General features: G+C 30.1%; 1 protein-coding gene across 2 annotated transcripts in view; it reads right to left on the reverse strand.

The window, feature by feature from the left end:
* Positions 1 to 497: 497 nt before the first annotated feature.
* The window catches only part of zfh1 (Zn finger homeodomain 1), a 92,503-nt gene continuing 66,535 nt past the window's right edge, over positions 498 to 26,465 (reverse strand). Inside the window, exons 1-10 of one of the 2 annotated variants that reach the window (XM_075733580.1) lie at positions 20,800 to 21,222; positions 19,958 to 20,656; positions 16,674 to 17,477; positions 4,257 to 4,684; positions 4,102 to 4,170; positions 3,879 to 4,016; positions 2,783 to 3,801; positions 1,370 to 2,610; positions 1,202 to 1,293; positions 498 to 1,124 (exon numbers count right to left, since the gene is read on the reverse strand). In XM_075733580.1, coding sequence (XP_075589695.1) covers positions 1,023 to 1,124; positions 1,202 to 1,293; positions 1,370 to 2,610; positions 2,783 to 3,801; positions 3,879 to 4,016; positions 4,102 to 4,170; positions 4,257 to 4,684; positions 16,674 to 17,477; positions 19,958 to 20,656; positions 20,800 to 20,959 — 4,752 coding nt within the window. In that variant the 5' untranslated portion in view covers positions 20,960 to 21,222 and the 3' untranslated portion in view covers positions 498 to 1,022. Of the gene's footprint in view, positions 1,125 to 1,201; positions 1,294 to 1,369; positions 2,611 to 2,782; positions 3,802 to 3,878; positions 4,017 to 4,101; positions 4,171 to 4,256; positions 4,685 to 16,673; positions 17,478 to 19,957; positions 20,657 to 20,799; positions 21,223 to 26,465 lie in introns of those variants that run through there. The other variant, XM_075733579.1, reaches the window with a different exon arrangement.

Consider the following 26,465-nt stretch of genomic DNA (forward strand, 5'->3'; position numbering starts at 1 on the left):
GGACAAAATTCAAAAAATCTTTTCTTGTTTTTTAAACATTTATATGAAGAGACTAGGTTCTACACTCTCGAATAGCGAATAGAACGAGTAAATAATTTGATGAAATGAATGTATCAAAAAAAAAAATGTATTCATTCCACTGTGGTGTGTATAACTGAAAGTTTGAGACAATTTCAAACAATTTAACGTGGATAATAGATATATATGTGTATAGATTCCCCATTCGACACATTGTGAAGAAGAATCCTGAGACGAGAGATAAGCAAAATTTTTTGTTTTTTCTTTAAAAATTCGTCAATCAATAAAATAATTGATAATAAGTGTTTTTTTATATGGATTATAATCATGAAACATAGTGTGTGTGTGTGTTGTAGGTGATGCACTAATTGCATTGTGACAGACAATAACAATTTTTTCAATTCAATTAATTTTCTAATCATCATCATTATCATCAAACAAACAAAAAAAAAACATTTCAATGATGATAATAGGAAGTATTTGTTTTTTTTTTATAAGTATTAACTCTTGACTGAATGACATTGGAAAACAATTAATTGCATCGAAAAGTAATCAAGTAGAGCAATCAATTTTTTTTTCTTGGCACAAATTGATGAAAAAAAAAACACAATTTGTTTGTATATGTGTGTGGTATATTTATTGGTTTAATTTGTTACATTTTTTTTAATATGTAAAATTAGAGGTATAAATACGTGTTGCGTTTACAAATAAATTATTATATGGACAATAGAAATAATTTAACCGGAGTTAACCACACACACACATACACACACTCACACTAATAATTTCCACATAATAATTTGAGATAAATCGAAGACGTAGGTGTTTGATGAAATCAAAAAAAAAAACAATAACAATATTTATATAGAAGATCGAAATAGAATAGGTAGTTGTTGTTGTTGGTTGATTGTATTATTTTTCTGGCTCATCGGCGACAACACAGGGCTGAATTGTGAATTATTAACCAAAATTCAAAATATGAACATGACCATTCATGATCATGATTATTCACGATAAGGTTTACAATATGAATAACGATGATTCATATGTTGACTATATGAACCAGAATGTGAAAATCGTTTCAAACATTTTGTACATTGAAATGGCTAAAATTTTAATGAAAAAAAAAATGATTTCAATGAGATTCATTCAACAATAATAATGAAAAAAAAATGAAACAAACCTTTTCACCACTGTGAAGGCGCTTATGTTCGGTCAGGTGATGTTTATGTTTGAAAGCTTTGTTGCATACATCACATTTATGTGGCCGTTGACCTAATTAATAATTTATTTTATTTTATTGAATGAATATTGATGTGATTTTATCGATATTTTCTCAATAAACACTTACCCGAATGTTCATATTTATGTCGAGCCAATGAGCTTGGTTTACTGAAAGTTTTATCACATTGATCACACGTGAATAAGCCTTCATTTTGATTGTTATCGGGAGAATTCTGACTACTCAATGAACCGTTGAGTTTCATCTCTTTTTTTGGTGATGAATTATTTGTTGTACGCATAATATTGTTGTTGGAATCATTCGAACTATTTGTGTTCATATCCAATTCGGGAACAATTCGTTTTCGACCACGAATCGATCGTGGACTATTGTTGTTACTGCTATTACTACCGGTTTCGTTACTGGATTTACCAAAAGTTGAAGTGTTAAGCAAAACTGAACGAAGATTATCAGTATCAAGATCATGTTGTTGTTGTTGTTGTTGTTGCTGTTGCTGCTGGAGCATTGTCAACGATACATTTGGTTGGACGGCTGTGTTGACCATTGAAGCATTGTCTTTACTGTGCAGACTGTTATTGACATCCAGACATGTAGACGGAACTATAGCACGATTATTACTAGTGGATTTGAGACTTAGATTTAATACTTCATCTTCTAATGAATCGTCAGCTATCGTCGATGAACCACCACTTGAATTCAATGATTTTGATTTGAATGAAAGATCTAAAGGTTCATCATGATTCGAAGAAATTGTATCAGAATTGTCAAACAGGTTATTGACAAATAATTTGGCTTGAATCTGTGCATCGGTCTTTTGAAACAATGTTGTTGCTGCTGTTGTTGGTTGTGTAATTGAAATTAATGGTTTTTGTGCGTGCTGATTGTTTGTTGGATTCAAATAAGAACTAAAACTACTACCAGAATCATTACAATGACGATTCTGACCAACAACGAGCGATGGTGATAGTGATGATGACGATGATGATGAATATGATGTGCCATTATTATTGATGAAATTATTGTGCTGGCCAAATGAAACAATGGGAGCTACAGAGGAAGTTGTGGTGGATTTGAAAGGTGAAGGAGAAGGAATGCCTGCAGCGGCTAGTGCTGTTGTTGGAACCGCCGCTACTAATGGATTGGGCCCGGAATGTGCAGCGGATTGTGACATTAACTGTCCAGATTGCTGTTGATTGATGTTCATATTGGTAATTTGGTCATTGGATGGATAATTCAAACTATTTTGGCCACCGGCGGTACCAATGTTTATCGTGCCCAAACTAGAGGTCGTAGTGTTAATTGATTCATTCATGCTTTGTATTGGACGACCTAGACGTCTATCACGAGCTCTACAGGTGGTGTTAATTAGTGTGTGCATTTTACAACCAGGGAGTGATAGTGATATCAAGACAAAATTGTTGTGATTGAAATAAAGATAAAGAATAAATTAAAAAGAAAAATGTGCAAAGGATATGAGTGAGTGCCAAATGTAAATAGGTTCTCAAACAGTATAAAACATACCTCATATTTTGGAACCAAACTTGAACCACACGTGGAGTATAGTTAACCAGATCGGCTAAACGATTAATCTCTTGTTTTTTTGGTCGTTGATTGACTGCATATTGAGCACGAAGTATTCGTAAAGTTTCTTCACTCAAAACCGAACGTACTCGAACCTTTTTACCATCTGACATGAGCATTTCATCATCCAACGAACTAGAATCTCGTTGTGATTCTTCATCACTTTCCATTTTAAGATTGCTGCCTTCATTTAGTGTTTTACCATTAAGATCAGTTTTGAAATCCGAAAAATTTGGACAAATTTTCGTAGGTGTCGAAGATGATTTTCGATTAGAATCAATATCATCACTAGATTTACTTAGATTCGAATCTAGATGTGCCATTTTCGTTAGATTCAAAAATGAATTGGACAGATTAGTATCATTACGAAGATTTGCAATCAAATGAGCTGAATTGATTTCGTCTTGCACTTTAGATACAGCAGCAGCTTGAGCGATTTGTAACAAACGTCTTATGGAGGCAATATCAGCGTTTTCAATGAATTCTTTTTTCAATTGTTTCTCAAATTCTTCTACATTCAATTGGCCACCATTATTGTTGTTAAGGTTGGCGAAAAAATGTGGCGGTAAATTTTTAAAACCTTTATATTCCATTTGTGATTCAAGTAAATAATTAAATAATTCAAGATTCGGTGCTGTAACATTTAGAAATGAATTCAGGCCAATCAAATTAGATGGAAAACCTGCGACGCCGCCACCACCACCACCATTACCACCAGGGCCATTCGGAAAATAAGCTGTAGAATTATTGAATGTATTAAATGGTGACATATTCTTAACATTTTGTGAATCCAATACATTCGGAAAAAATGATAGATTCTTTTCACTTTCATTCATCGATTCATTAAGGCTTCCAAGAATGCCATTCGAATTTGCTGCAGCACCATTTGTTTGATGATTCGAAGAACGATTAGATGATGAACGAGAAGAAGTACGTCCAATTTGATCAGATTTTCGCACCTTTGTGTGGATAAAAATGGATTTTTAAAATTAAATTAAGTAAATCGAAAATTGCAAAAAAAAAAGAATTTTATTACTTTTAAATTAACAATTAGGCACTTTTTGCTGGTCATATGTGATGAATACGAGCCTGAATGAGAGAATCTTTTGCCACAATTTGCACATTCAAATGGTTTTTCGCCACTATGTATACGGATGTGTTCTTTTAAATGATGCTGTGTGATATATTTAATAAACAAAAAAAAAAATATTATATCAATCGTATGCATTGATTGTCATTCATTCAATATAACAAAATACCTTGAATTTGAATGCTTTAAAACATTCTTGACATTTAAATTTTCGCAATACTTGGCCATCATCATTGGTCTAAATGAAAATGAAAATAAAATGAAATAATTTTTAGAATGATTAACCAATCCAGTTATCAATGGATTATATTAAATAAAACATACGTGAGCAGATTTATTGGCATGTAAAAGTTGATGTCTTTCAAAATCTTCACGATTTTCAAAAGTAATCGAACATTTGTTACAACAGGATTGAGTATCATCGTTATTAATGTTTCCATCACCACCAGTAGTATTATCATTGACCAATTCACCATTTGCCGTACTAGTAAATAATGATGATGGCCTAATCGATGATGGCATCGTTGATGATGATGATGATGGTGATGTAGCTTTGTTATTGTTACTATTGGAATATTTGCCTGCCAATGATGAAATTGGTGCAACGGCAGCGTGAATATTGGTTATATGTTCCTGTAATGAAATTGATGAACGTGGTCCACGAAACAGCTTGCCACAATGTGTACAACGTGAAACGTCCAATTGTGTTGTCGTCGTCGTCGTTGTTGTTGTTGTTGTTGTTGGTAAATCGGCTAACAAAATAATAATAAAAAATGAAAAAAAAAATTTGGAATAAATAAATAAATAAATAAAATTCGATCAGTTTATTTTCATTCTGTGTTTATATATATAATAATATATATGAATTTTAATCGAACTCGAAAGTTGAAAAAAACAGAAAAACAAAACAATTTATCAATCTCATCACCATCATTCACATTGCAGTGATCTTTTTATGAGCTACTTAGAAAACTGTTTCATAGTGGAAAAATTCAAAGTTTTTCTTTTCTTGTTCATAAATTTCAACCAAAAAGAAAAAAAAACTGTCAAATATAAAACATATAACCATTCATTCATATTGGGAAAAAAAAGAGGAAATAAGAAAAATGAGCCAGCCACCATGATGATAATATCGGTATATATATATATGTACTTTGCCGAAAAATAATAAATAAAAAAAAAACAAAGCAAAGCGAGGTAAAAACAATTTGTCTTGCCGAGTGTGTTTCAAAACAAAACGAAAAAAAAGTGAAAAATATCAAAAGTAAATGTGTTAAATTCACAAGACAAATGAAGATTTTTTTTTTGGTTCGCTTCCTTTTTATTTTTGGCCAAAAAAAAATAAAACAAATTTATCGATGTATAGATAGATAAATCCCGTTCACATTTTCCATATAACCGTCTAACGGTTTATTTTTTATTTCACCGAAACAAAAACAAAAAAAAAATAACATTAACGACGATAAACAATCAAAATTAGATCCATATATATAAAGAAAGAAATTAGCATTACAAATGACCCTATAAAACCTTTTTCAGCCAAAAAAAAAGATGATACCGAGTGTACTCGTTTTTTTATATATATTCATTTGATATGAAACAAACAAACAAAAAACCAAATAAAATGATCCAAATCAATCTTTGATTTATCAGTAACAAGGCACACATACACAAGTTTAGCTTATCTTTACAAAAAAAAAATTATTAGAACCAGATTCATGACTGTAAATCATCATTCGTGTTACAAAAAATATTTCCTATTTTTGCTTTAAAATCCAAAAAATGGTTGCCTTTAATTATAGAGATACCGATACACACACAAACACACACACACGAATCGTAAAACATTCAAAATGATAATCATGGCAATTTTTATTCCATTTCATTTCACAAATTTATTTTTATTTTTAAGAATTAGAATTAAATGAACATTAGCGAGAAGAATATTCCGCACACACACATAAAATATATCACTGAATTCATTCGTTTCATTCATTTTCAAGACATTTCATTTCACACATACAATCAATTGATTCAAATGTATATACGAAGCTTATCTTACATTCGCCAGATATCTTTAAAAAAAATGAAATGAAATGAAATGAAATTAGACACCCAAAATCTTAGACATCCTACTGCTGCTGCTGCTATTGATTACTGAATTCAAAGAAATTCACATTCGCTTACTGGTTATGATTGATACCTATTTTTTTTCTTGTTACAAAAGACTTGAATCTGAATCGTAAAATTTTTTTTTCTTTTTTTTCGTCAAGTAAAAAACGTTGATGAAAAGAATCCTGGACTAAATCGTTTTAATAACGCCACAACGATTAATCTGAATAGACCTATTGATGATGATGATGATGATGATTTTTTTTTTACTCGATCAATGTAATTGAAATGTGATATTCAGCTACTAGCCAACCCAATGATGATGATGATCCTGGTCATGATCGATTCGGTTATTAATTATACACACACACGCACACATACTGATGAACAAAAAAAAATCATACCGAGAAGCAAATGATTGTATGTTTCATCATTGATGAAAAAATGTAAAGAAATAGGTAGAAGGCCATTTATAATAAATATTTCTAGACAAAGGGAACCGATGATTTTTTTTTTTTTTTTTTGTTCCAAACGTGTGTGTATGTGTAACAACAACAATAACAGAAATAATGGAGACACACGTGTTGATGACAGCCGTTTAAATGTTGTTGGTGGTGGTGGTGATGATGGTGGTGGCTGCCATTTATGAAATTTTTCTTTTTTTTTTATTTGAAAAACGAGAAAGACCAACAACAACAACATCAGGCACACATCCATATAGTTTTTGTTATGACCAAAGAAAGACTCGATTAAATTGAATTTCAGTTTCATCATCATAATCATCATCCATTATAGGAAGAGAGAAAAATTTTTTTTTGTTTTTTTCAATGAAAAATATGGAGAAAACAAAAATATAAATTAAGGATATCCTTTTTTCAATGGAATATTGCAACCTATTCTATCCGCAATCAATTAAATGAATTTTAGAATATAATATAAAGAAACTTTTATTATTTAGCAGCAGCAGCACTAGTGGTCATTTGAAAGCAAAAAAAAAAAAATAATAAATGAAAATGTGTAAATCATCTTTCACCATAGAGCCATCATTACCAGAGAAAGGAAAAAAAAGAGAATCCAGAATCCAGAATATAAAATGAAACGGTGAACTTGCTGGCTATGGTCTATGTGCACTATATATATTGACTTTTATTTGTCACCGACACACCACCAATACACAGAACAGAACAGAAATAATCGAATAATTTCATATTTTTTTTTATTGAAATTGAACACAGAATGGAACAATAGAGAAGGTGTATGAATGAATGAATTTGTTTACAGAAAACACAACAAAAAAAACGAAAATAAAAATATAAATAATGGTCCAATACTATGGTGGTCATTCCATACACACACACACATATACAATAGCAGAATCTTCTAGAGAATATAATAATAAAAAGAAAATAGAAAATTGAATGAGAAAAAAAAATTCTGTAAAGAAGAATTTTCAATTTTCAAATGCACACACACACATGGAAAATGGACGACGACGATTGATGGTGATGATGATGGTGATGACGATCAAGCATTATTTAATGTTTTCAAACTACGACGATGAATGAATGATTGTGTGAATGATCAAACAATAATACAAAGCCGAGACAATGACCACACACACACACATAGTTTGCATATAAATGAAATATACAATAGCCATCCCAAAGTAGAGTATTAAGCTATATTCTGGATCGAAATTCTCGACACCGATCCAATATATCCAGTGTTTGGCATCACCATCACCATCATCATCATCAGCGGTGTGCATATCAAGAGTGTTGATGTGTTGTTGGAAAGAATGCAAATTATTCTTGCCAACGAAAGCATACACTACCAGAACAGAAAAGTGAAAAAGTAAAACCGGACGGCCCGATTCAATAAATTGCATTTTTTTTCTCCCATTCATTTTTTTCGGTTCTTTTGCCCAAATAACAATATTGTCATCATCATCATCATCATTGATTTTATATCACCAAAAAAAAAAAAAGATTCCGAAAAAGCAAAAGAGAAAAAATTTATTCATCAATGCAAATCATCATTTTGTATTCATCACCTGCTATCAAATTTGCAATAAATTTGGTTTTAATTAAAAAAAAAAATAAAATAACAACCGTAATCGACCGAAAAACAAAACAACGTGAAAAACTTACACTTGCATACAAAATAAATGATGATTAATTAAACGTTTTATATATATGATGATGACAATGATGAAACATATGGTAAATTAACGTAAATAATCGCGGCAAGCAAGCAAGAGAGAGAGAAAAAAAGGTTGTCATTTCTAATTTAACGGGCTGTTTGCCTATCATCATCATCATCATTAACCATGGTCAATCAGGATTCACATTCAATAAAAAAAAAATCATCTCTCTTTCTGCGTGTGTGTGTGCATGTGTTTGTTTTTTGAATTATAACGAGAAAAATTTTCAGCCGTACTGTTATTTTTATTATTATTAATTTATATTGCATGCACACACACACAGATGCAGAATGAAAAAAAAAAATTTGGAACAAACGGAAATGAACATAAATTAGTCTAAATTTAAAAATAGAGAAAGAAAAAGAATGAATAATCATCATGTGATCAAAAAAAAAAAAAAAAAAAAAAAAAAGAAAAACCCAGAAGAAGAAGAAAAAACAGTGACATTCAATAATCTATATGATCAATATAAATAAGTGAACGATATACTACTTGTACGTGTATACTAGAGAGACCCAGGAGTAAATGATTAATACATCTGCATGCATGTTCTCATCATAGTGTCTCATTTTTTTTTTCTAACAGGACGACATCAATTGACTGGAAAAAACATCACTGAATGAGTAATAATAATAATAATAAGTTCAATTAAGTATAATTGAAGTAAATTAAATAAATAAAAAAAAAAGAATAAATTCCACAGCTCAATGTAATTGCAATTGACAGTGATGTGAAACGTGCTTGTTTGATTATTATTACCTTCACCAATTTATATATTGGATTCAATTGAACAAATGTCGATGTGTGTGTGTCTGTATCGACAATTGAGAACAACCAAAAAAAAAAATAAGACAAAATAATCGACAATTGAATCTATCACCATGATGATAAGACTAGCAAGACATCAAGTAATCAATTAAATTGGTTAGTGAATTTAGGTACGAATATACAAATGTGGTGACAGATTGATAGAGAAATGGAATATTCTTATAAGAATAAAAAAAAAAAAAGAAAAGAAAAATCAAATAAATCTGAAAACATGAAACATTATTGTTTTGTAGAAGCAATTTTGATTATTGAAATGTATTTCTATAAATCATAAATTATTGATCGAAAAGAAAAAAAAAGAAAGAAAGGATAAATGGATTGAAAAAAAAGAAAAAAAAACAATCATCATTATCATGATAATAATAATAATGATGATGTCTAGACTAGACAATGGAATAAATCATCATCATCATCATCATAATAAAAAATAATAAACTGTGTAACCATTTGGATCATAACCAGACAAAAATATATATATATAGTCATTCATTTTCATTTTCATTTCGTTACATAATTCCATAATCGAATGAAATCGAAACAATTCAATCGTTTGGAACGTGAAACGAAACAAGCGACAAAAAACTCGTTTATGGCTGCTGTTGTTGTCAACGAAACAAAATCCATCGATACAAATATAAACATTCTTCATTCATATTCATTCAAGTAAATGAAACAATTGAAAGAATTTACGTTTTTTAGCCATTTGAAATTGCCAAGCAATTCAAATTTAATTCACTACTTGTAGTAGTGTAGTGTAGTGTAGTGCACACCTTTTAATAATAAATATTTGTGTGTGTGTGTGTGCAATATACATACATATCATAGTTATATGAAACGAAAAAAAAACGAATCGATTATCGTCGAAAAAAAGAGAAGATATTAAAGAGGTATATACCACACACACAGCAAATAATGTAACCAGAGCAACCGGATAAATACCAAAAAATAAAAAAAATGATGTGAACAAAAAGAGAAAAAGAATGACGGCATTAACACAGCATTCAATTATTTGAGAAATTTTTTTTTCTGTTTTCGACAGAGAGAGAGAAAAAAAAATAACCTAGGATCGGTACTCGACACGTCGATCATCATTCAACGCCATTCATTTATATATATATATTCATAATAAAATGAATGAATGATTGAAGTGAATCGAGAATAAAAAAGTAAACAAACACACACACACACCAGAGCAACAAAGCAGGAATAAAAAAAAAGAAGAAAATTCTCAGCCATGAATTGCACATACAGAATCAGAATCAGAATCGTGTGCGTTCAAACACCTTTCAATCAATCAAAATTCAAAATGAAAATAGATGGTGAATGGAAAAAGAGAAAAAAAAATCCAATAATGTCGATGATGATGATGATGATGGTGATGGTGGCAACATTTTTTTTTTTGCCCTCTATCTATAAAGAGGCCAATAAAAAAAAACAGTAAAATAAAAATGAACAACAACAATCACGTCAGCAGAAACGGTGGCAGCAGTAGCAAGTCAATAATATAATATAAGCAAAGAGTAAATAATTGATTAATAATAAGTAGAATGATGATGATGAAATTTGCCGATGAAGATGTGAAGAGTGAATGAAAAAAAAAAATATTCGAAAAAGCCGATGACGATGATGATGATGATGATGAAATTGAGGCAGCTGAATTGTAGTGATTCAATCATCATCATCATCATCATTGTTCGTTTGCTCAATTTAATAACAAACACATATGATGATGGTGGTGATGACATAATTAGTGAATTTGCCAGAATTTTTTTTTTCGTCGTCGTTGATTTGTTCTTTTCTGTCACAATACAGATATATGTAAATAACCCTGAAGCGATCCAGAATTTCGTATGTTTTTTTTTATTTTTGGATTTGTGATCCAAAATCAGCGACGAAATCATCATCATCAAAATGAAATAATAATAAAAAAAAATTTATGATAAAAAACCAAGGAAAATTCTTATTGAAAAAACTTCAGTTTCAGAAGAGATGGAAAAAAAAGTTTTTTTTTTGTTGTTTCTTGTTATTTAAAGCTTCAAAACTTGCTGATATTAAGATTGGATCATAAGAAGTTGATTAGAGCGAAAAAAACTAGAAAGTAAAAACATGAAAAAAAATGATCCAAAGACTCATATATTTAATGAGTGGATGTGTTGTTTTTTGGAAACACTGGAATCATTTTTTTTTACATATAGACACTATATCTATGCCAATTAAATTGGATTATTATTATTATTATACAACACACAACCACAACCACAACAGAACACAGCACAACTTACCCACAAACACCACAAAATACCTTGAAGATTATGGTGGAGTGAGATAATAAAGAAAGGAGAAAAAAAACACTGCTACTTTTTCAAGATGATTGATGAAACGAATAGAAAAAAGCCACAAATAAATGATTTTTTCACTCATTCATTTTCAAAAACCAAACACAATGATATGGCCAGAAAAAACAATAAACATCAAGAAGGTATAGATTATATATTATCATCATCAAAACAACAGCGACCAACACTATAGTCGTAGTATTTTGATTTTTGAAAAAAAACAAAATTGTCAGGTTCAAACACCAATCATCATCATCAATAGGTTCAGGTTGCTTGTACAAAAGCATTGCTTACGTTTTCTTCTTTTTTTTTAATACCTGGACAATTTTTTTCCACATTCATAACGTTCAAGTTCAAACACAAAATCATCATCATCATCAATGACTACATATATCGATATTGTAGAAAAAAAATTGAATTTTCAATGAGAAAAAAAAACGACGACGATGATCAAACAAAGAGACAGAAATTTTTTTTTTTTACTGATTGAATCACACACGGCAAGAAAAAAAAAAATCACCTACACTTTACCAATCTTAATCTAACCATGTGGATCAATGAGTAAGTGACAAGAATAATAAAATTCAATCGAAAACCATCATCATCATCATCATCAGCAGTGAGAATGAGTGAGAAAGAAAATTGAAAATTGAAATCTCTAAAAACAAGAGCATTTTTTTTTTTTTTTTTTTTTGGTTGGTGGTATTTGCAGTGAAATTTTCACTAATTTAATCACAATGATGATGATGATGAGATACTGAACAAGCAAAGAAATCGGGTATAACTATAAACTCGATTATATATATTGGTTGCTGCTGCTCATTTACTTTTCATTCATTTTCTGCACACTTGGCACATACACACGAAAGATCTAGTTGAAAATTAAAATTGAAAAAAAAAATTTTATTTTCCGTAGACCAAACAAGAGAGAGAGAGAGAGAGAGAGAGAGAGAGAGAGGAAAAAAAATTGTGAATTGATGAAACTCACGTACTGTGAGTCGCTTGGCACACACACACACACACACATAATTTCGAGGACTTTTGGGCACCCGTGTGTGTGTGTGTGTGTGTGTGTGTGTGTGTTGAAGTTTGCTTAGGAATCCAATTCAATTCAATGAGAGAGAGAAAAAAAAATGAAATAAATGTCACATGGTGTGTGTTCACATTTTTTTTTCTTATCTTGAAAATAGACTCATGGATTGTTGTCCAGGTTTTAAAACAAGAAAAAAAAACCAATCGATCGATCGATAAATAAAAATAAATCAAAGGCATCCGGAAACCCAAAATCGTAGGTAATGCCATCAAAAAAACAACAACAACAGTTACTAACCAATAAATATCTGATTCTTTTCATATACAGAATTTCTTGACAAGAATAATAAAAAACAGATGATGATACAATTGCTGCTTATTCACTGGTTATTCATTCAAAATAAGTAATTTATTCAAAAAAAAAAAATTTCACAAAAGATTATGAAATATATGAAAAAAAATTAAAAAAATATTAAGAATTTTCATTCTTTCTTTTCTGGGGTCTTCTCCAGCCATCATTCTTGCTTGCTAGTCCAAAATCTTTTATTCTCGTATCTTAATTCCACTATCTCTCTTCGTGTGTGTGTGTGTGTGTGTTTTATATGAAATCAGTTTCTGTATGTATGATAAAATGATGAGGTAAACGTGACTTGAGAGCAAAAAAAGCTTTTTCCAAAAAAAAAAAAAAAAATTCTTTTCTGAAAAAGAAGAACAAGAATCTTCTGTCTCTCCTGGTCAGGATTGAAAAACAAGCCAGAAAAAGAGAGAGAGAGGTTTCATCGTTCATCAAGCACACACACACACGCACACAAACACAAAATCGACACTTTTTTTTACATTGGAAAACACCATAATCATAATAATGATTATAAAAAGCTTCTGGAGAACCAAAAAAAAAGTACACTCCCTGCCCCCACCACCATCATCATTTCTCAATGTTGTTCACATAACATCATTGGAGAGCAAGAGAGAAAAAAAGCCAATTTGCAAGTTGAAAGCTCCTTGGAGATTTGCAGAATGAATGAATGAATGAATAAATGAATGGTAGACGACAAGACTACTGCCCTACCCCCCATCAAAAAAAAAACATCCTACCTAAAAACAGAACCATCAACTCGATCTGATTATTTTCTTTTTTTTCTCGTAGAAAAAAAATTTATCATCATTTCAGGTATTCATTCACAATGAGAAGTGGCAATTAATTTTTTTTTTAAGAATATTCAAATGAAGAGAAAGGAACAAAAAAAAATATATCCTCATTATCGAAAAAAAAGACATGAGCATAATGGATAGATTTAAATGGAGATAAGTTCTGTGCTTTTTTTATATGGAAAAAAGGGTAGAAAAGTACACCTGAAATTCTGTAAATGGATATGGATCCATACGGTTACCGAGTATCGTCCCAAATGGATTCCGACGTTTTTTTTTGCAGAATAAAAATGTACCTGAAAACTTTTAAATGGAAAACAAAAAATGGTAATGGTGATTATCTGAGAGAAAAAAAAAAGAAAAAAGTTTTTGCGACAAATGTTCTGTATGATGGTAAAATCAAAATTTTACTTAAAAACAACAACAAGAAAAAGAAGACAATTCTGAACACAATTCTGTTTGGACAATTTATTCTCCATGTGCATACGAATGTCAATTTAATATAATAGACTTAATGCAAGTGAAGTGTAAAACGAACACACAGGTTTTCATTTTTCGAGAATTTTAGAAATTTTTTTTTTTCAAAACAAAATAAATTATTCTATTAAGAGGAATTTTTCACGAATGTGAATACAAAAAAAAATCCATTTGCATCATTCATTCATTCATTCAAAAATTCAAAAATTCAAAAATTCAAACAATACAAATGATGTGATGTCATCAAACGTTGGCATACATCAAATATAAAAAATCTAATAAAAGTCAATATTAATTAGAGATTGCTATCCATTCGATTGTTTTGTTTTGTTTTGTTTTTCATGGCCGAAAAAAAAGAATAAAAAACGTTCCATCACAACAACAACAACAACAATGAAGGCCTGGGCACGTTTTTCTATAAATTTTCAGCAATTTTTTTTTTGTTATTCTTTCAAATATCGACGATATCATTTTCATTTCATTGGAGTACAACATTTAACATATCTGTGTTCTGTGTGTTTGTCACAGTCAATGAATGCTTGAATGTCAATACACATCAACATAACAAGAATGAAACAAATAAAACAAACAAACGAATCATATACATGACACAATCCTATGATGATGATGGTCATATATAGAAATAATATTGTGCTTAGGTCAGCAATTCAATTCTTATCAAATGTTATGTTTTATTCTAACGTATAACCCAAAAATACACATACCTATATATATCGAATATAGAATCCGTAGATCATTGGATCATGTCATATTTTTACGATGCGTAAAAAAATGATGATGATGATGATCATCATCATCATCATCAATAGATCGGAAAGTTTCGTATATAAATTCAATACATGTGTTGCCTTTTTTAGCATTCTCTTTTTTTTTTATTCTCCATTAAACCATGTACAATGTGTGTGTGTATAAACCATTAAAACAATTGATCTTTGATATTTCATGGATTCAGGAATCATAACCTCACGACCATATACATATATAGTGTATGTATGTAGGGTCAGATGTTTACTGGTAATCAAACTGAAACTGCTGTTACCATCCATTCATCTATGAATTTGATTTCTTTCCAAAATATCGTCATCATCATCATCCATGATCTCATTGATGATGATCGTTACAGACAAATGAAAAAAAACCCATATCAAGGTATGAAAATGAAAAAAAAGGTCACCAAAATAAAAAAAAATTCCGATGATGGAATTGAATGAAAATCAAGAAACCAGATAAACAAAACAACCAAAAAAAAATCAATCTTTTTTCATGGAAAATGAATGAATAAATTGAAGCAGTCATTAAATCAGTGCATATAAATACAGTGCATTCGTTTTATCGTGATACAACCGCGGGAACCGAATAAAAACCCAAAAAACCAAAAAATGCCCAAATTACCACCGTTTTTTCATTCATGTTTGTTGATGACATCCGATCGAAGAGAATAAATATAGGAGAAAAAATAATCAACAACAAAAACAAAACAAAAAAAAATATAAAAATACCGAAAACCCAGTGAAAGCATCATCATCATCAAGAGAAAAAAAATTCATTGAATAGCCTGAACTCTCTTTCTCTCTCTGTGATACTAGTGAAATTAAGCAAATGAACGAATGAAACCTTAATTAGATAATTAAGCATCGAACCATCGAACAGCAGTAGCAACAGCAGCAGCAGCCACAATTCTGATGATGATGATGATGATGATGACAATGACACCAATAGCGCACACCACCAACAAACAAACAACAACTATCACCATAGATGGAAAAAAAGGCATCAAACCATGAAAATGATTCGATTGGAATCTAAATTTTTCTCAGTAAAATTGGTGTCGGTTTTTTTTCTAGCTGCTGCTGCTGCTGCTGCCTGAATGAATGTGTAAAAAAAATTAACTCGCGAGAGAGAAAATGATGATGATGATGATGATGAAATAAAAGCAAAAGCAAAGAAAAAAAAGATAATTAAAAATAATTTGGAGCCAAATACACACACACACACACACACACACACACACACAAACATTGGAACAAAAAAAAGTGAATAAAAAAACGAACGAACGAACGATGACGACGATTAATTTCAAAAACAATATCTATATAGAGTCTCGAAATACAATACAAGAGAGTGAACCAAAAAAAAACCAAGTCATCCGGAGAGATATCACACACACACACACACACCATAAACAAAAACAAATGACACCTGAATATCGTTTTGGTGGTTAACGGAATTCCATTAAATGAATGGAGAATAATCATCCAAAAAACGAGAGATAAAAATTCAAACGACCGATTCTCCGAAACATCCATTATGATGATTATTTAGTGAGAAAAAATACAACGACGATGGCTGTGTGTGTGTGTGTGTGTGTGTGTTTAAAAGCCTGGAGGTATTCCACAACAGAAAAAATTTAAATTTCAATTTTTTTTTTTTTTTTGAAAGGGTGAAATAAACGATTTTTTGGATCAAAACTGAATGAATGAATGAATATAACGGAAATGTAGCTTTGTTTGAAATTCAGGTTTTTTTCCCGCCTCTACGTGTCTAAATGATTGTAGAGAATTGTAGAAAAAAAATGAAACTTACATTTTAAATGTTGATTCTTGCTATGATGATTATTATTGCTACCATTCAAATGATGATGATTATTATGCTGATGATTAGAATTATGATGAGAATTTTGGCTTAAATTATTAGATGATGATTTGGTCAACATCATTGCTGATTCATTCATGATGATTGTTGTCGTTGTTGTTGTTGGATTATTTGTATTGATGTTAGTGTTTGTGGAAGGCATAAAAGATGTACTACCATTCAATGGTAATGATGTTGTTGGTGGTTGATGAAGCGATGATAATAATGTTGCTGGTGGTGGTGGTGGTAATGGTGGTCCATCGTTAAGTATTGATGATGATGAATGTTCACGTAAAACAGTTTCAACCGGAATACAATCTAATGGTTGTCGTATTGATCCATTTGAGCCATGTATATGAAACTCGGATTCAGTTGATATATCAATATCAGGTTCAGTATCGACATCAACATCAATCTCATATTCATCATCATCATCAACAATATTATGTTGGTCATGGCGTTGATCATTTTCATTTTCATCATCAACAACCATGTCGGTATCTTCATCATCATCATTATCATCATCATCATCAACATCATCATTTTGATCATAATGATTCGATTTAGATGATTGTCGAAGGCTTAGATTCTTTTTATTTGATTGTTGTTTAGTAGTTTTTTTACCATCATCATCATGATCATCTGTTGTTTCATTAGATCCACCATCATTAGTTAAATTAGGATGTCTGATGATAATTTTCTGCTGTTCATAATTTGATGATTGATCCAAATCAACATCATCTTTGGTGTTTGATGCTAATTTTCCAATAATATTTTTAGGTATAACCAAGAAAAAAAAGAGAAAGAGAAAAGAAATCAAAGACGATTAATGTAGTAATAATAATAAGAATGAGAATGAATTTGCAAAATATAGATAAAACGAACACACTGTAAAATAACATTAAACCAGAAAATGATCCTGATGTAGCCACCAGCATAACGTTTTGTTTTTTTTTCGTTTAGCTCAAGTTAATCGGAACAATAATTCGAATGATGATTAGACATCATAAACACACATACACACACACAGCAGACAAAAAAAAAAAAGAATTTGCCAAACAAATGACTTTGACTAAACAACATTAGCCATATGCATATCATCACCCAAAGAAGAAAAAAAAGGAAAAAATCAAATTTACAAAGAGACTTAATGATATAACAACAACAACAACAACAACAACAACTGGGCCAAAAGAATCAAATGAGAGAAAGTGAAAAAAAAATCCAAAATTCCTGTCTATCCCTTTATTCCACTATTATCATATACATCAGTGTCTCATTACCATCATCATAAAATCTTTTCTTTTGCTGTTGTTGTTGTTCACCGTATACAATCAATACATACGAAAGAGATAAAAGTAGTATGGTGATCCAGTGGAGAAAAAAAAAGAAAAGAAAAAAATGATCATCACAATCATCATCCATGATTCTGGATAGTGGGAAGAAAAAAACATACACACATACAGAACAGAACAGAACATCTGCCTCATCACTTATCGTTTTTTTTTTATTATTATCATAATTCCACTCGTTTGTTCATTTTACATATTAAACTGAAAGATTTTTTTTCCCATTTTGGAAAACAACAACATTATCGTTGTATCAATTTGGAAAGAAACAGATGATGATTATGATGTTGTAGTTAGTCACTATTATATTCAGGTAAAGAATGGATAGTAGAATATAATAATGTACAGATATTTACCATTTTTTTCAATGAATATGAATAACTAGATTTTTTTTTTTTTTTTTTTTTTTTTTTTTTGGAACAACCAGGAAAATGGAATAACCGAAAATGGAAAATAAATTGAATTATGATTCAAAGAAGGTGTATCATATTCCAATATATATGGAGAAAAATAAAATGGGTAAATCAAAAAAAAAAAAAAAGTAAACTTTGATAAAAGAAAAATTTTTTTTTTCAAAAAATTCTGTTTTTTCAATGGATTCTTTTATCGAAATAATAACAACCAAGATGTAATAGAATATATAAACGATAAACGATAACATTATGTTATGTTGTTTTTTTTGCATCATAATGCAGAAAGAAAGAAAAAAAATACAACCCTAATTGATATGTACAGAATCATGGTGATGGTAGTAGTAGTAGTAGTGAATTTTCAAAACTTAAACGTAAACGTTCATCATCATCATCATCATCATCGATTGTCAATTTTGTATATTGTCCGTAATGATGATCTCCCCACATCAACTAGAGAATGGAGAAACCACCAGACAGAAAAAAAAACAAAATGGATTCATGTGCAAAATGCAATACGGATGTGTGTGTACACCTCAATTTCTTCTTCTTTTTTCGTGAAACTTTCATATATAAAAAAAACTTGCTATTTGGATGCTACCGTTTGGATGAATGAAATAAAAAACAACTTAATGATGATGATGATGATGATGATGATAGTGATTGTGATACTGTTCAATGGATGGAAATACACATCTTGACTATTATTATTATGACGATGACGACAAGAACAAGATGATGATCGTCATCATCATCATCAACATTGGGATACAAATAATAACCAACCTTTTGACTTATCGATGGTGTTCCAAGACTGGAAAAAAAACACAGTGAACATTAACTTGTTATCCTGTGTGTACAACTACAACAACAACAACAACAACAAGAACAACAGACAAACATAGACACTAATGCACGGTTGTTTCCTTCCTCCTATCATCATCATCATCATCGTAGTGATCACAATGATGATGATGATGATGATCGTCGAACAAAACAACCGTTGAATCAAAGTAGAAAAAAAAGAGAAAAGTTTCGATTCATGTTCGTATGTATGAATAGTATAGCATCACTTATTCAATCCATCATTATCGAATTTTTTTTTCAATCTTTTCGACCAAAAGAAAAAAAACCAATCCTTTTTTTCTGTTGGGAAGAGTCGACACACACACACACAAACATCAATCACACACATGGTAGCAAAATTTTTGAAATGAGAAAAAAACAAAATCAACCATCAATCGGAATCTTGAATCAGTTCGACCCATTACATTTTTCAATTCAGAATGGTTTGGCCTATTTTTTACCAAAAATGTATTGAAACGTAACTTTTTTTTTGATCATCATCTCTCTCATCGCCCACTCAACAAACGGAAAAAATATCGACCCATCAAAAAAAAAAAAATAATAGATGATGGGCACCTTTTTGGTGGTTTTTTTAAAAAATAGACAGAATTGAGTTTAAACTTGTACAAACCTTGTTTTTGATGTATTTTAAGGGTATCAATTGAATCACAATCAATTTGTTTCGACAATTCATCGTTACTGTTTTTATCATCATCATCATCATCATCATCACCATTATCCGGATTATTGGCTATTTTTATTTTCATTATATTGCCATGATTATCATTTTTCTTTTGACCATTATTATTATAGTATGATAAATCTGCATTTGTTTCATCATCATCATCATCATCATAGGCAATATTTGATAATCTTTCAACTTCAATACAATTTTCTTCTTCAGATTCTGTATCAGTTGTATCGGTACAATTATTATTACAATTAGAATTTTCTGCTGCCAAATTAATGATGAATTGTTCAGATTTTTCATTGTTATTGTTGTTGTTTATTATTGTTGTCATCTTTGTAGTGGTCGTCGTTGTTGATGATGATGATGATGATGAATTAATCGAATGATCATATGTAGGAGATAGTTTCTGTCCAACAATAGATGGCGTTAGAGTAGAGTCATTTGATTTTATAAATTGGCGGGTATTTTTACTACTATTATCACTACTACTAAAATCCATCAGGTCGCCATCATCATTATTGATAAATTGTTTTGAATCATTATCATTATCATCATCGTCATCATTTCGATTTAATTTAGACATTTTATTCTTGTCGTTGTTGTCGTCGCCGTCGTTGTCGTTGTAATCTTCAAATTCCACTATTGTAATACAAGAAAAAATGAGAAAAACCAAACAAAAAAACAGGTTAATGAATGCACAGACAAATCAGACATTCTATAATTGATTCTAGTGATTTAAATGAATAAAATAAGTATGGATGTCATCAACAACAAAAACATACAATGCGACGATGATACAAATGATCGCCGTGTTGTTGTATGACGAAGACGAATATGATTACGATGATGATGATGATGATGATGATGATGACCAGTATTGGTCGTACCGGTTTTTGCACCAGTAGATGCAGAAATCTGTTGATAAATTGTTGGTTCAAACATTACACAGACAAATAATGAAAAAAAAACACACACAGAATGTGAACAGGTGAAATAATTTTTTATTCAAAAAAAAAACAAAAAAACAAAGGGCAGTGTCAATATGGGCAAAAAAAAAATTCACAGATACACACACACACACTTGATTCTGTAATATTCAAGTTGGTGATGCTTTTAACCAAACTTAAAACAAACACACACACAAAATCCCGTTATTTTGAGGTTCGTGTGTACAAAAAAAACGTGTATATGTGTGTGCATGTGTGTGTTTAATGATCACTGCATAGTTTACGACTGACACCGATCGGACCAAAGACAGCAGTCTAAAAGGTTTTTTCTTTTCTGGTTAGCGGTGTTAGCCATGGCCAGGATTAGTAGTGTTGGTGTGTCTGTGTGCTGTGTATGTTTATTTGTATATAATTTTTCGATACACTTATTCTGTTCTCGTTTCGTTTGGTTTGGTTTGGTTTTTTTTTTTTTGGTTGTTGTAATGGCGGGCCGGTGCTATGCGCTTCTACATACACATCATTCTACTATACATATAATACTTATTATATTACATTGAATAAGGCAAACTTACCGCCAATTGAGAATAAGATAGAGAATGATGCCTGCTGAATTGAATTGAATATATAAAAAAAAAATTGGATTGGAATATTGAATTGAATGAACCGATATATAATTTGTGCGCCTGTGCCCTGTATGTTTATATGTGTGTGTGTGTATGGAATCGTGATGATCCACCAACCACCAAACACCACTACAACAATACGAATATTTGAAACACTAAACAAAACGAAAACGAAAATTTTTTTTACCAGAAAAAGAAGAAAAAAAACAACGCCTCATCATCATCATCATCATCGTGATCATCATGATCATCTCATCACATCTATACAAAACGTATATATACGTTGTTTACCATTTCATTCATTTTCTATCTGATGATAAAATGAGAGAAGAATTGTGATGATTGTGTGTGTGTGTGTACCAGGACCCAAGACGACTATGACGACGACATTTGAAACCTAAGTACATACCTTGTTTAAATTATGTATATTGGTGGACACAGACAAACACACACATGTGTGTGTGTGGTGAATGTGTCTAAGTAAACCTCTATGGTCATCCATTTTCTTCTTAATGTTTGTAAATTTGTTTATTCGATATGGCGTGGTCTTAATTTATATATTTCTGAATTGGTGTGTGTGTGTGTGTTTGCATAGCTATCGAATATATTTATCAAAGACAAAGAATACTAATTAGAACCACACAATTTTTTTTTACTGATTCAAATAAATGAAACAAATGTGTTGCGTGTGAATCAAATGAATGAATGAATGACACATATGTTTAACCTTATTTTACATGTGGTGGATTGATTGATTTTTTTAAAGAAAAAAAAATAGGTTTGTAAATGACCAAAACAAACCTGTTAATTATTGACACAAAATGACCATATGGACAGTGGACAGATATTTGTTTTGTTGCAAACAGAAAACAGTAACAAGAAAAAAATTTCAATGATGAAACGATATTGAATTGAATTTATGGAATTGAGAATTCATAATAATAATCGCATCAATGATCATAATCATCATAATTTGAATTAGAAAGAATAACAGAATAATAATGGAAATGAAGAGTGAATATAGAGTGAAAGAATTGGGTTGAAAAGTCAATGTTGATTATGATTATGATTATGATGATGATGATTATTATTATTCACATCAATTTTTTCCCCCCATTTGATTCACACAGCTTTTTTTCAGTCATTAATATAAAAGTAAACGAATAAAGAATATCGTTTTGTAATTATACACACACACAGGGATTCTGTATATAAAAAAAATTATTCTGATTCTGATTCTGATTATTAATAATATCCACATATTATCTTTATTCAATTTTTTTGCGTGTGTATATGAGCCTATTATTAACAAATGTCATCACACACACAAACTAGGAGAAAAAACCAGTCAAAATGACAACTCAATTCTATTCGGTGGATAATTTTTTTTTTCATTCGTTCAACAAAAAAAAAATGAATGAATGAATGAATGAATGAATACAACGATAAAATGAACACATGAATATGAATCAATTTGTTCGAAGCAATCGACAAAAAAAAAATGAAAATTTTTTTCTTCTCTCTCTCTCTCTATGATTCCAAATATATGAATATATTATGAATGTCAATCGCCATTTAGAACTGAAAATGAAGGAAAAAAAGGTTTTTTTTCAAATGAAAAAGTAGGAGTTTTTCTATTTCTAGTCATTAGATTACCATCCAATGATCATGTGGATGTTGATGATAATGATAATGATGATTATGGCAATCAAATGCTAATAATTGTCATTACAAGTCAGCAAGCCATCCACATCGAGCCATCATCATCATCGTCATGATGATGATTTTTTTCCCTTCAATATCATCTCACATATTTATTATCCAAAAAAAAAACAGAACGATAAAGCTTTGAATATTTTTTCCCACTCATTTTGAATTGAATTTCGAATGAAAAAAAACCCTTCCTGTATTAATCTCAGCCTGTGTGTATAATGAATGAATGGATGAATAAATGAATGAATGGCAATCACATCATCGTTACTATTAGAACGGTAATTAATTACGATACACACACACACACACACTGGGTGAATGAGTTAGAGTTGAACATTATGATTATAATCTTTGGATGATATTTTTTTTTTTTCATTCCCCTTGTACAAAATTCAAAATGAAAACGGAAATTCAATGATGATGATGAAATCCTAGAAAAAAAAAAAAAGAATTGGAGCGAATCAATTAACTCATACACACAACGGTGAGTGAGTGAGTGAAAATTTTCATTTTTTTTCCTTTTTTGACTTGCATGACAACTGTAAATGAATGAATGAATGTGAAAAAAATAGACATCCTGTATACACTTGACATTGTCATTTTTTTTTATTTTGGATCAAGCATATCGGCGGATCATGATATACCCCCCCCCCCAAAAAAAAAACAAATTGTGTAATAGTTTTGATAATTTATAACCATGATGATTATTATGTTGATGATGACATTATGTCATCATCATAATCATCATTTTGAATGATTAACCCCTAGTTGTTTGGAGTTTTTTTTTACATGAAACGGGAAAAAAAATAATAATTCTGTGGGGTGATGATGTCATTACATTCAATTCATTTTCATTTTCACTTCTCTCTCTCTCTCTCTATCTCTTGGATAGAACACAAAGAATATTTGGCACATAAATAATGTTCATTTCATTTCAAATAATCACACATCATATCCGAGAATTTTGTATCACTCTAAAAATGTTGCACCATGAAGAAGAAGAAGAAAAAAAAAGCCACATTATCTGATTTTTTACATAATCGGATCTCATATATATATCTATTCAAATAGTCTCTGGAATCGAATATTGTTAATGTTTGTCATCATCATGAATATTTCAAAAAAAAAACTCAACTCGTGTGTGTACATCAATCAAAAAAAAAAGAAAAAATTTAATGGGTGAAATCAAAAAAAAAGGAAACAAAATACCATAATAATTGAATATTGTAATTCTGGTTATTACATTTATTGTTTGTGTGTGTGTTTGTTGCACTCAATTAACCCTTTTTTTCGCTGTTGTTGTTTTCGTAGTTTTTTTTTCGATAAAACAGAACAAAAATCTTGATTCCCGACCAAGAAAATTAATTGTAATGGTATGGTATTTTTTCATTCACACACAAACACACACACACATCTAAGATCTGATAATGATGATGGAAATAATGGAGATAATATCCTGGGAAATGGTAATGATACCGATCAAATGATGATGATAATGATGATCATGATCATCATAAAAAAAGCAAAACGAATAAATCAAAACATTGGAATTAGATCGATAATTTTGTATTTTTTTTGGTTAAAGCCAGAAAAAAAAAATTTTGTTTTCATCATTTTGTATCTGCTGCTGTTTTGTTTGTCGTTATTCACATTTGATTTGACATTGTACAATAGACACAAACACCAGAAAGCCAGAAAGAGAGGGAGGGAAGGCAAAAAAATTTTTAATAAATCAAATTAAAAAGGAAAAATTCAATGAAGACATATACACGCATACACAAATCAATGATATGATGCATAAAATTATCAAAATTTTAAAAAAAATTGAAAATAGCGCCATTTCATCATCATCATCATCATTATTATCATCATTGGTGATCATCATCATCATCATTATTACGAATTGGAAAGAAGAAAAAAAAATTTTTTTTTTTTTTGAACGTAAAACTCGTGTTCATTGCATTGTCAAATGTGTCAAACGTGTCGAAATCATCGTGTGTGTGTATGAGAGTAATGCCTGTCTGATTCTTCTGCTGCCAATTTTTTTTATTATTATTTTTTTTTTAGATTTCAAATTTGTTGAATGCGACCGAATCGAAAATTTTTTTTTTTTTTTTTGACTTTCGTTTCTTGACTTGTGTTCATTCATATTCTGATTCCAATTTATGCTTCAATGGATTCACAATGTACTAGACACACACACACACACATCGAATGCGCTTTGAAGCGATTTTTTTTTTCGTTAGTCTACTCTACAAGGAGAAGAATATTCACAAATTGAAATGATATATTTCTAAATCAAAGAACAGGAACAAACAAAAAAAAAAAGAAATTTCATTGTATGCTGACTGAATATTGTGGAAAAAAAATGAAAAAATAAAAATTAAAAATAAACAAACAAACAATCAAATGGAATAAATAAATTTTTTTTTCAGAATTTTTTTTTATTCACAATTCGAAACAATCGGTTACCAAACAGGGCGGTGACAAATCATTATCGATTGTCAAATGAATTCTGTGTGTGTGTGTGTGTGTGGATGTTTTTGCTGATGATTGACTTATTATTATTTTCATCATCAATTTTTTTTTTGTTCTGCCACTGATTGTATATTTGCTTTATTATTAGAATATATATAAAACAGAATTTCGTTGTCATATTCGTTGTTAAACGGAATTCAGAATTTTTTTTTCTCATGGATTGATGTTACGCTCCAGAAAACATTGAATATAGAATCTGAATCGAATGTTTGAATTAATAAATAACGAATCTCTGTATTATTCTGTTGTTGTTGTTTTTTTTTGCACTAGAAATATATACATCTTGGTGGATATAAATTGGTTATTGTTGCCGTTTTGTTTTTTTTTTCTGTGTGTAGAACACAATATATCCAATATGTTTCTCTATATCTCTGTGTGTGTGTGATTAGGATCTTAATCAACTCAATTTATCTAAATACCAAGATGAAGAAGAAGAAACAAGAAACAAAAAAACTATCAGTGCTGTGAAAAAAAAACCAATGTGTCCACCACGAAAATATATTGACCGGGTTATAATAATAATAATAACCAAAATGAATCAATCTGAATGTTGTTGTTGTTGTTGGTGGTGGTGGTGGTGGTTAAATCTTTTTTTTTTTTTTTTTGGATCTAAAAACAAAAAAAAAA

This window comes from Dermatophagoides farinae, chromosome 8 (genome assembly GCF_024713945.1).
Source record: "Dermatophagoides farinae isolate YC_2012a chromosome 8, ASM2471394v1, whole genome shotgun sequence".
NCBI lineage: Eukaryota > Metazoa > Arthropoda > Arachnida > Sarcoptiformes > Pyroglyphidae > Dermatophagoides > Dermatophagoides farinae.